General features: G+C 42.3%; 1 protein-coding gene across 1 annotated transcript in view; it reads left to right on the top strand.

Moving 5' to 3' along the window:
• The window catches only part of Pde11a (phosphodiesterase 11A), a 373,525-nt gene that overhangs the window by 128,360 nt on the left and 232,160 nt on the right, over positions 1 to 13,005 (top strand). Inside the window, exon 3 of the mRNA XM_052181167.1 lies at positions 9,192 to 9,281. Coding sequence (XP_052037127.1) covers positions 9,192 to 9,281 — 90 coding nt within the window. The remainder of the gene's footprint in view (positions 1 to 9,191; positions 9,282 to 13,005) is intronic.

Raw genomic sequence — 13,005 nt, 5'->3', positions numbered from 1 at the left:
GCGAGATTAATTACCAGGGAGGAGGCACAGGATTAGATCCCAATATCACATAAAACCAGGCCAAATAGGAAATTGTAAAGATTAAGTAACAAACATGCTTGTAATCCTAGAATCCAGGAGTTGGAGACAAGAGAAACAGGAGTTCAAGGGTATCCTCTGCTGTATAGGAAGTGCTATGCATCTCTGTCTCAAAAACAATGAAACAGAAATCATGAGTCATTCTCATACTGGATATCCACAGTGCAGTCAAATCTTGTTTGAAGTGCTGGGCTGTCACACCAATGACTGACACAATGTAGAACATTCCCAGTGCTAATAAAGAACCTCGAGGAGACTTCAGCGAGTCACAAAAGTATAATATTGTCTATAGCCACAGTAGCTATTGGCCAATATCCCCAGTGGATATTTTGGTTATGACTTGATAGTTATTATAAATTGAAAATATCCTAACTCACAAACTCATTTAGTAGACCTGGCTTCCAAGACATCATCTTAGCAGCACAGTACATTATAGAATGTTGGCTGTTAACTCCTTCATTCCCGGGGCTAACTGGGAGCTGCTGCTCTATCACAGGGAGTATTGCGGCCTGGGAGAAACTCAAAAGTCAAAGTGATTCTACTTAATGTGTATAGTTTATTTTTTATTAATTATGTATGTGTATGTCTCCCTGTGTGTGATATGGTTGGCGGCGGGGGGGTGGGGTATCCATGTGTGATATGTGTGTGGAGACACATACAGCACAATGTGTATGTGGCCAAAGGACAACTTTGTAAAGCCAGTTGTTTCTGCCTTTCATCTTTATATGGGTCCAGGGATTGAACTCAGGTCATCAGGTTTTAGAGGCAGTGCTTAACCCACTGAACCATCTTGCTAGCTCCCAGTATGTATTGAATTTGCATCACTATGAAGCAGAAATTTATCCTAAGTTAGGGACTATAATTCATCAGTTAATGGTTTTATATGATTCAATTAAGCCTTTGACTGAGTCTCAGAAAGTACAAATGGCTACCAACTGCATAATTGTGTAGGAGAATCTAGACAAAAGCAAATTATCATTGAAGAATTCGATGGATGATTGCTATTTTTTGTTGTTAGCATCTAGTAGACTTGATAAGGTAAAATAAAATACCTTTTAAATATTAGGAGAAAACAATTATAAACCTATAATTGTATACCCAATTGAAAAAGAAAATCAAAATGATCGCCACCAATACTAAAGGGTATTCTTATAGATTTTCCTCAAGAAATAAAGAAAAAAAGAATGGCTGTAGGGCTGGGGAGATAGTTCAGTGGATGAAACATTTGCCCCTCACACACATAAGAACTAGAGTTTGGATCCCTAGAGTCCAAAAGTGAGGAAGCTGGGTGTAATCCCAGATCACAGGGACAAAGTCGGGAGATGCCGAAGCAGGCTGCTCCCTAGACCCAGTGAGCTCTGGGTTCAGGTGAGAGACCCAGTCAATGGCAAAGGAGAAAAGCAATTGAGGAGGACTCTAGACATTGAGCCCAGGCCTCCATGTATACCTCCACATACATGTGTGCCCCACATACATGAACATGCATACATATACAGAGGCTACGTACACAAATGCGTGCAATGAACATTGAAAGAAATATGGGAAGGAGTTCAGAAGGAAGGAAGAAGTTCACTCTAGAGAGAAAACATGACTCTCTTGTTGGACATAACCCTGTGGCCATTGTTCTGGCTGGACTCCACCCCTACAGTCACTGCACTACAGCCAGGTTTTCCCCACCCCACGGTTACCTGGCAACAGCCAGGTAACCCAGCCCACTATAAAAGGGGACACCAGGCCCCTCCCAGCTCTCTTGCTTTTCTCTCTTGCCCTTGCTCTTGTCCCCCTGTTACCTCCTCTCCCCATTCTTCTCCCCTCTTTCCACGTGGTCATGGCCAGCTCAGATCCCCTCTATCTTTTCTTTCTCTCTTTACTTCTCTATCTCCTTTTCTTTTCTTACTTCTCTATAACAAAGCTTTGAAACAATGGGCTGTCTCTTCTTATCAAACCCACCCTGTAGGAGCAATGGGACAACTCCTCAGTGTCTCCAGTCGCCAGAAAGGACCAAAGATTCCCCCGCCCAGCAAGGCTTCCTCTACAGGTACACGGGGCCTGTGCCAGCATGGCCCTGCATTCTGAGCAAGGACCCCTCCCCACTAACTGGGCAACCTCCCCTCCACAGGTACACAGGCGCCCACCATCCCTATATGGGTACACGGGCCCCGACTGCCCATTTTCCCTATACTCGCTGGATGTTGGCTTGCCTGTAGGCAACTCTAAACTTTGAAGGATGATGGTGATGATGAAGATGATGATGATAATAATAATGATGATGATTATGATATGCAAGGCAAGATAAAGTAAGAAAAAAAGTAGCATGCAAGTTAGTAAAGTAGCATTGAAAGTTACAACCTTTTCTTGGAAGAAGACCAAAAATAAACTAGATTTGGTCAAGTTGAATAGAAAGTTTCTAATTTAACTAAGAAAATCGGGAACATGGTATGGAAATGGGGAAATAAGAGTAAAATCAAGAACCATTGGCTTAGTAATTTACAAAATGGTAGGTGTGTGTGTGTGTGTGTGTGTATGAGAGAGAGAGAGAGAGAGAGAGAGAGAGAGAGAGAGAGAGAGAGAGAGAGAGAGAGAGAAGTTTAGTAATCAGTTTTGAGAGCCTTCCTTTGTAAATGCCAAGTAGCTAGTTAATGGATGTACAGTTGTAGGAGAAGAAAAAGAAAAACAGTGCCGTCCTGGTGTTGTTTGCCTGGCTGTTTATGGCTTGGTATAATACAGTGTTATGGCTACCTCACTTACAGATCACAGGGAGGGAGTTCCAGTGTCTTTCAATGGGCAGTAGCTGCTTCCTACTGTTAATTTTATTTCATAGTAAACAATTCTCCTTGATATACAAAAAGACATTTCTATATTCCAGGGCTGCTCACTACATAGCAGTTTCCTACTTAAATGAAAGTAATTATTTTTGCAAGGTTTGATTTTCAAATAATACTTAAATTGAGCTTTATAACAATATATGGTGCAAAGATGGGTCTGAGATATCTAAATGCATTATGCAGAGAAATACAAATTTACAGGAAGCTTTAACAAATCTATATATTTTCTTTTGAGCTATGTATTTTTTTTTTCTGAGACAGGTTGTAAGACAGCCCAGCCTTGAACTCACAATCCTGTCTCGTCTCCCATGTGCTGACCAAAAATAACAACTCTTGAGTCTCCAATTTTTTTTTTTAAATCACTAACATTTTGATGGACATAAAGAGATAAGGAAGGCTTGAGGGGAGGATCTCAGGAGATGCAGATGGAACACAGTGGAATTAGGTTCGTGGTAGGTAATTTGGGGAGTGAGCCAAGACGGGGATCATTTAATTTTGCTGAATTTTACATTGTAGAAGATACAGCTATGGGGTCAAATCTTAGTCTTTAACTCCTGATTGGGACCTACATCTTAGCCCTTGTTCATGTTCCATGGTATTTGTCATTTCTATTGAAAGAATTCAAACATGTAGAGTGTATAGTGTAGAAGAGAGGGCAGAAGAATGTGGCAAAGTGGGGACACTCACAGAGTGAGAATGAGCAGTGGCCAAGGGGCCACTTGAAGGAAACACTGTCAAGGGAGAGACTGGACAATGGCAGAGAAACCACAGTGCAAACCCATATAGGTACGTAGGCTTGCACATTGTTTCCTAAGGAGTTTAAAAGGGACCTCTTTCCATGGGATAGTTTGCTGTGCGGGTGATTGACAGGCCCATTTAGAGAGCAGTGCAGTGTTGTTCTTCATTAGAAAGCCTCTTAAAGTCTTCTCATCTTTATGGTAGTTTAGAATAGCACAGTCTTCAGACCCTGGTCTTTGGCCAGTAATTAAGTCCTGCAGTTTCATTCAATCCTAGGTTTTACAAAGCTGCTGGTTGTGAAGGAGGGTCCACCTTCAGCGTCTTTCACACTTGCTGATACCAGACTAAGCTACCTAGCTCCAGAACTGCAGGAGGCTGAGCTGCTTGGTAACCATTTTAGGAATATAGTTAAAGCTGGAGGGGAGTGTCAGTGTGACTGACGGGAGCGTGCTGCGTCATTAGCACAGCGTCTGAAAAGGCAGCCACATAATTTTTGCTAAATGAGGCTGATCCGGAGCTCCCAAGTACAGGGAGTAAGGATGCTGGTTTTGCTTCTTGCTCTTGTTTGGATGCTTCAGCTGAGCGTTAACTTGACAAATCAGAGTTCACAAAAGATGACAGCCAGCCAGAGTCATTTTGACATTCAAAATATTGTGTTAAATGCTTCATAATTGGCTCATATTAGCAGGTCGTTATCTTTGACCTCTGCTGAATTTGAGCTTCACTAAGACGGGGGTGGGGGGGGTGGGGGGGGGTGTGTGGGGGTGAGGGGGGGGTGTTATGTGTATGTGAACACAGTCCATGAAAGTGACATTTGTTCGATGTTTCAGATGGACAATTGTGGAGTGGCTTTTCCTGAGGTTGTGACAGTATCATTTATTGGTAAGGACTACATTGGGAGAGACTTTTTAAAGACACAGTGGCATGAATTGAAGAACTAAAAGAACTAATCCTGCCAATGTGATTTAAGTGGTTGTTTTGCAGTATAAATGCAGTATAAAATCCACAAAAAAAGAAAACAAAACAAATTAGTAAACAGAACAACTATTTGAAAATTCAGGATTTTCAGTTGCTTTTCTTTTTTCAAGAAACAAAAGTAAATAAAGAGATTTTCCATTAATTGGCAATGGGACCCTGGGCTGCTCTCAAGCTCTCACAAGACACAGCCTCGTTCTTAGTGCCTGACCCACTTTCTACACCCCAGGATCCTTAACCGCGGGCTGTGCTTTGACAGTCCCCCTACTTATAACCAGTTCTGTGTTCCTGCAACACTGTGCCTCTGATTTAGCAAATCCATCACTGGCTCAACATTTCCTTTAGAGTTCCTCTTCTACCCATACAAGTGTGAGCTGACCCTTGCATCCTCATCTGGGGGTGAGGTCTGGGCCTGCTGGTAATGTCTTGTAAAGTTAGATTATTTTTCTTCATGAAGATTCCACCTTGGCCTTTGTAATCATCTCTGACCTCTGGCATCTCTCAGGGTCTGTTCCTTGGTTAGGATTGGTTTTGACCCATCATTTCAGCAGCTCACCTGAGGACAGGTTATCACTAGAAACGCTTCTTCTCCAGAACCAGAGCCTCTCCAGCCTTCCAAACATCTAATCCTCGCCTCCTCTCGTGCCATGCGGCAGTTAACTAGACCATCATCACTGTAACGATAGGAGCGGTAGGAAGGTCCCTGTAGAAGTGAAAATGGTAAGATCCAGCCTCAAGCTGACTGAATTAAATAAGAAATTTATCCCCCACCCCCCTGCCAACCTACAATCTAGGTGACCTTGCTGATCATTAAAAAAGTCAGGTTCAACCTCACCTTTAAGGTAACACACCTCCATCTCGAACATATCAGGGCCACAGTCTCTGGAATGCTGACAAGAGATATAAGGCGCAGTGACAGAGACTAGTTTATTACTAACAGGAATAAAACTAACCTTAAAGCTGCAGGTGGAACACGTGACCTTCCAGGCGCATCCCCAAACTCAAGGTAACTGAACCTACTCCTGTCCAGCGGGAGAAATCATCTTTATTATATTGGATAGCAAATAATTCTGCTTTCTACTAGCAAGGAGATGGTGTCTGCCTTCGAAGGGCATTCATCGTGCAAACATCCTTGACAGTGCAGTGGCTCTGTAAAATGTGCTGACGAGAGATGGGGTGGTGTGGGGAGGAGGGGGGAGCCGTGAAGAATTATCTCCCAAGAGCTTTCAGTAAGCTCACAAACCTCATTCTTCATCTTACAGAAGGGCAGCCACTGGTAGAACATATATCTGTGAGGATCAGAGAAAGATAATGCTTAGAGAAGGATGAACGTCATGCCAGAATCCTGCCCGGCACATCGATGGAAGGGCTTTGTCTATGTCAATTCCCGCTACAAGTGATATTTTTTTGAGTAAGGAGTAAGCATATTTATAGAATTCTCTGTAACCTCTAACAAATATAATATTATAGCTCATTGATATTTCTAATTATTTGAGCCACAAAAATTCAGAACTAAAATCTACCATAAACTTGGTCTCCTACAGGCAAGGAAGTAGATTCAGAGTCTTTAAGTGAATTGCTAAATTTCACACAGAAAGCCACAAAAAGGACAAAAATGATGTGGCTTAAGTAAGATTCAGGTTCTCCCGGGAGCTGGAGAGATGGCACAGCAGTTTAGAACACTGGTTGCTCTTCTGGAGGACCCAGGTCCAGATCCCAAAGCCCATACGATAACTCACAACCACCTGTAACTCTAGTGTCAGAAGATCTGACACCCTCTTCTGACCTCCCTGGGCATCAGGTATGCGCGTGGTACATACATGTGGGCAAACACTGATACTCATAAAATAAATCTAAATGTATGTAAAATTTCAGAATTTTAAAGATTACACATAAAGCCTGGTAGAAAGAAGTCAATGTTGGCGTCACAAGGCAAATGAAACACGTTCCCTGGACTGCATTCTTTTTCCTTCACGCTGGACTTACAAACCACCTCAGACATGCTCCAGAGGTAAATGTAATCAGAATAAGTGATGGAGAGTAAAATAAGTAGTTTTTCAAGGTCAGGTTGTGTCTTTTAAGTTATTCCATACTAGGTAAGGCTGGCTTTTCAGTTTGTCTTTACTATATAAAACAGCATCTTGCCCTGAGGAACTCCAGTTTACATTTAGTCTCTGGCTCTGTCTTGAAGACAGTGATCCTTCAGTTGGATGGAGCTGTGAATAGAACCGTCTATCTGATACCACCCTTGAATCAGAGACTGACAAATGACTTATTCTTGGAGTGAAAAGGGAGCCACCTTATAAATTTATTGTGGTGGATTGAGAACACGGCAGCACGTGTTGCATTAGAATTGTATCCGGAAAACCAAGCCCAAGAATTTAACAGATGTAGCAGGCCAGGCAAAGACCGTCATCCCTACACCCCCATAATGAGACAGACCCCATCCCTGCACGTGCTGAGAGCCCACCGGCCTGTCAGAAGAGCACTCGGTGTACATCAAGGGGTGGCAAGAGAACTCCCAAGTGTCTCCGGAGCGTTAGCTTGGCTTAGTGAGTGTTGATGGGGCCGCTTCAAACTGCTGTCTCTAGACGGACTCACCATCTGTCCCTCTGCCAGACGTGGTCCTGCCCTTCACTTCACGCAATCCCTACAGCCCAACTGCTAATTCTGACTCTACCACCAGCAATATGGAAGCTTCCGGATTCTTCTGTAGCTCAACTGAGTTTGTTGTCAATGCTAAGATTCTTAGATCATTATCAGTTTCCCAGCTTTGGCCTCTTAGGCCTCTTCCAAACTCCTCAAAACTCTTGCCATTTTAATCCTTTGCAGTCATTCTGTAACACACACACACACACACTCATGTGTGTATGTACCATGCACACACAATGTAATTTGTAATGTGTGATATATGGCATATTAGTTATTAATATTGGGATAAGAGAACCCACATTCATTCTATCCAGGGTTATCACCGGAAATTGGATCATCGGTCATTGTAACCACTCACCTTGTGGATTTATTGTTATTCAGTAAATGATGACATCATGAAAGACACAGGTGTGCTCACCTATGTTTCTGACATAGTGAACTCACAACAGTGATTTGGATCCAGCTCTTCTTAATCCACATGATAGCTACCATCTCCACAGTGGCGGGGGAGGGGGATAAAACGTACAAACTAAACAAAACACCCCACCCCAACCAGGAAACTACACAGAAACCTACTCAGTGAATTGTTGGTTTTGAGAGGGGTCCCATTCTGGCTAAAGGCAGGCGTGTTCTGGAAGGATACCTGCAGCTTGATGTGACCTGGTCCCTGCTGGCCTACAGGCAAATGCATTAAAGCATGAAATGGAGGCAAGAAATGGGAAAGAGGAGAAACAGAAGCAGCGTCTGTTTAGGAAGGGCAACTGGAAGGCTCACTGATGGAGTCCTGAAAGATCTACAAAATAAGCTCCTCACTGGGTCTTTTGCTTCTTGTTTTCTCTCCTGTTGCTTTTCTCTCTTCTCTAAGAATGATGCCATAGCTATAAGAGCTCTGAAATTCCTTTAGGGACCAGTAGGCCAGAGCATGGCTAGGTAGGTAAAGTTAGATAACAGAAGATAGGGAATACGAATTGTGCTTCCGTTTTTATTTTCAGCAAGTCACCCTTTATTCCAGGCAACCCTATTCTGGGTGTCCCAGAGGTGTCTCACACATGTTCCTGTGCAGGTGATCTGCACAGGCGAGCAATACACTGCCCCTGGTGGCCACTTCCGGAACTGCTCTGTGTGTCTGCGCCTTTGTAGGGACAGAAAACCATGAAACGTCTCTCATTCCTCTTATGCTGCAAAAAGTTCAGGAAACTAGTCTGTTCAGTTTTTACTGGAATATTCCATCTGCCAGAAATCGAAGGTTCTGAGATAGGCATGAGCCTTGGATTTTGACTTTCTGTTCCCAGTTTCTCAAGGTCAGGCCCAGCACAGTGGGATACTTTTTCCAGCATAGGAGGCTTTTCTCTCAGGGGCCCCAAGCCTTTCCTCAAGCTGTTGCAGAGCCATCCATCGCATTTGCGTTCTTGCCAAATCTTATCTACCTGATCCAAATGGATCCACTAGGTCTTGAGCCTAAGTTCCCACTAGACCTATTCTAATAGAGATGCTTAAGTCTGGCAGCTCACAGACTTTCGTGATCGCTTTTATAGACATGCATGTACACAGGGATCCACTCATGTCCTGCCCACCTCTAAGTTTGAATGTGAATATATGACTTAAATTCCAGGGACACTGCAGTTCTCTTCGTTACCGTTTGTTTTCCAGAGTTGGACTACAAGACATGACAAGCATAGTTTCCGTATTATATACCTCTTGGAATCTTTGTTTTCACTCCTGTTATGTTTTCAGACTTGTGAATTTCCAAGCTAATTCACACCATCTTAATGTTAACTCTGAGAAATGTGCCCCTAAAGCTCAGAGTGTTAACAGCTCAGCATCCAGTTCATTCGATTGAAAGGAAAAAGCCCCAAAGGCAGGAAATGTGGGCTTTGGTTAGGAGTGGACGCTCTAATGCTCTGAATGTTTTCTGTGCCCCAGGTCATGCAGATGTATCTTCCCTTCTGTGGAATCGCCATATCTAACGCTCAGCTCTTCGCTGCCTCGAGGAAGGAATACGAAAGAAGCAGGGTGAGTAGCTTCAAGCTCACTGTCTCCCTTGCTTATGTGAGTCACTCTACCTCTTAAAAGTAGCGGATGATCATTGTCTAGTCTGAAGATCGTTCTTGTTTGTGTAATCCTGCAACGACGGGGCTGAAGATGCCTTTAAACAATACATGAGCTATGGTTACAAGAAAATACAAATTTTTCTGTTATTGTTTCTAGGAAATAGAACTGGTTCCTTTTAAAAAGGAAATTAACCCACGTCTACACTGTGTGGCAGCGGATATTTATCCTCGATGCTCTTAGCTTTGAAACAGCAGCATTTGCTGGCGATTTTAGTTTAGTGCCTTCAAGAGGCATGGTTTAATACAAACATTTCACTCCTTGCAGATTCTGTTTGAAAGGTTTCCTAGAAGAAGCAACCCAAGGCACGTAGGACCATCACAGAAGCACTGTTTTGTAGGCTATCAAGGGACAGTAGAGGCAATGATCTTATATCCCTCCAGGAATTGTAGAATCACATAGCAAAATGTACACAGACTCATACAGCCTTAAATTAGCAACCAGAGATCAAAGTTCACTCTACATTCATATATATGAAGATCATTGAGGCAACCCAGAGACAAATTCAATAAGAAAATGTTAAAAATGGATTAAATCCCTCTGCCAATGAAATGGATTAAGGTGTATTTACAGAAGCATTACCACGGTGACTATTCAATCGTAAGCAGATGAACATTACTGACTACATAGTCTTCCTTAGCGTGGCACAGCGTGCCCTTCCTCTACCTGGGCCTCCTGTTCATTTTAGAACCATGTCTTGCTCGTGTATTCCTTTCATTTCCTATTCCAGTGATGTTTCCGTGACTTCCAGATAACAGCCTGTTTGTTTCACCTTATCACACTCCTACCTGTTCCCCTCTGTCTCCCACGCCTCCTCTCCCTCCCTCTGCCACCAGCCTCGTATATTCTTCAGGACCCACACATCTTCCCTTCCTTGTTCTGGTGCAGGTACCTATCACATTATTATAATGTTTGGTGATGGCTCTTTTCTATAACCACATTATTCCTTAAGGGAAACTTCTTGATGTACTAAGTCTTTTCATCCTTGTGGATAGCACAGTCCACTTACTCAATGAACAAATACATACTGTGTGGTTCTCATGAAGTAATGTTTGTCCTTACAGAATTTACTAGTCTAGTGGGAACAATAGATAATAGAAAAAATAAAGAAGAAAACACCACATAGTGTCAGACAGTGATAAGCATTATAAACAAAGATAAAGGGAGAAAGAGGGATGGACACAGTTATGGATGGGGTTGATTACACAGACATTTATTCTGAAACTGATGTCTATAGGGAAATGATAGAAGGAGAATGAAGTTAGAGGTCCAGCCTTGAGAAGACCCAAGCAGATTGTCCAGACCATGATATAGCAGCGGCAAAGGCCCTGTGTTGTTGGTGGATAGGAGACTTCAGGGATCGGAGGAGAGGATGAAAGACAAACCAACTGAGATAAGGAGCTGAAGCCAGGGCTATTGGGGAGTAAGGCCTATGGGCAAGTCAGGAGCTGTTGATTTTAAGACTGATGGAAAGCCACTAGGAGATATTGAGCTGATTGCAATTCATTATTAAAAAGAAAACACCCTGGCCTCCTTGAAAGCAGAGAAGAGCTGAGGATGGTGGGATAATTGGCAGGTGACAGAAGGCTGGGAGGGGAGCGAGAAGACGCCATTGAAGTCTAGAGACAAGGTGGCTGGCATTAGGGCTGTAAGAAGTGAGAAACTCACTCCAAATTAATGGCGACACATTCAGGGCTTGCTGGCGTGGTGTGCTTGCAAAGGAGATGTTGGGCTTATGCACAAGTTTGTGAACAAGCAGAAACATGGAATATGGACTTACATTTTGGGGAGTATCTTAGGGGTGGAGATTGTGTAAAACCAGGAGACTTGCTGAGGTAATCTGGGAGGACTGTATGGAGAAGAAAGAGCAGAGAAGAGGAAGATCCAAGGATCAGCCCAGGAGTGGACGGGAAGGGGGCACACAGCTGTTCCTACCCAGAAGTGATGCTAAGAAGTGGAGCACATCACCCTGGGAACTGCTCCCACAGGCTGTCCAACTGTTTGATCGTTCTCACTACACTCTCTTCCCTCCTGTCCTGGAGCTAGCCTTTTTTCTATTTGTAAAAACAAAACAAAACAAAACAAAAAAAACAAACAAAAAAAAACCTTTCACCATTCGTTAGCAAAGCAGCATTTTTTAATTAGATAGAATAAAATTGCCGTAATATGATTTGTCAGTGCAAGACTCCGGGGGCATTCATTTCTCCTTTGAGAGAGATGTTCTTGTGGAGAAGGTCCAGAGGCTCTCCACGCAATCATAACAAATCGAAAAGGTAAATAATTGTTCTGTTAATATGATCCATCTGAAGAAATAATCTGAGTGATTAAGGTAATGATGTTTCCCTGTTAATAACAGGGAATTTGCTTGTAATTACTCAGACAATTGTCTCCCGTTGAAAAATTACTCCTTTCATTTTTTGAGATTACAATTAGATCACTTCCCCCTTCTATTTCCTCCCTTCAAGCTCTCCCATATATCCTTCATTCTGTATTTCAAATTTATTAATTATTGTTATATACATGTATATATTTCTAAATACATAAACACATCCTGATCAGTCTGTATAATGTTACTTGTAGGTATGTTTTCATGGTTGTTTGGTATTGGATCACCAAGTGTATGTTCTTTCCTGGGTCAGAATGGTCTTCCATTTAATGTCTTTGAACATGAAGTTACAGTGCATTGAGCTCTTCACAGCAGTTTGCTGTCTGAATGCCAAAGAAGCTGGCTTCAATTAACATAGTATTTGCAGTCTAGTGTTTCTCTTTGCTTTGGAATCATGGGGCAATGTGATCCTTATCCTCAGCCATGGTCTTTCTTCAAAGAGAACACTCCCCAGGAGTCTTGGTCCTGCCCATGACCTCCTCAGTTAGATTCATTTAACCGATTCCCTTAACTCATTCAAATGCTTTTTTATCTCAAGGGAGTCAGAAAAGAAATTTTGTTTCAAATTATTTCAGGATAAATCAAATTTTAGGACAAGTCATTCCTTCTGTTGAAAATCAGTTATGACCCTGGGCTGTTGATCAACATTATGATGCATAAATTCGAACCTGTGTATTCATGGAGACCTTTTGTGAAAGGTCACAGGCAAATGAACATCTTGTTTAATGCTACAGAACAAGGCACAAGCCGATTCAGTGGGCCCATAATTCTCTGAGGATGACTCTGAAAGCTTAATTTCTAATACTTGTAAACAGCCTCATTGTTCTTCAAATTCTGAAAAAAAGTCACTAAAAATTCCAAACAAATATTACTTCAAAGCATAACTTGCAAGCTCCCCTTGGCTAGAGAGGAATAGGTTCCTGCAACTTAGTTTTTAAATGAGTACAGTGTTCAACTTTTTAATTTTAATGAGGGGGTTTCTTTGCTGAGATATACAGTAGTATACCCAAATGTTCTAGTGGACAGTTGGGAGTGAGGCAGTATTGCTTCTTGTTGTACAGAGAGATTAGTATGAGGATGTATATCTACACACACACACACACACACACACACACACATACATATATATATATATATCCTTAGAGCCTTAGTAACATTTACCTGCACAATTCTTTCAGAATCCTGAAAGATATATGTATTAGTGAAAATAGGTATCAAATTGAGCCATGTAGTTAATTTCTT

The sequence above is a fragment of the Apodemus sylvaticus genome, chromosome 5 (assembly GCF_947179515.1).
Source record: "Apodemus sylvaticus chromosome 5, mApoSyl1.1, whole genome shotgun sequence".
In the NCBI taxonomy this organism is placed as follows: domain Eukaryota; kingdom Metazoa; phylum Chordata; class Mammalia; order Rodentia; family Muridae; genus Apodemus; species Apodemus sylvaticus.
This window is presented reverse-complemented; position numbering and strand designations above follow the sequence as displayed.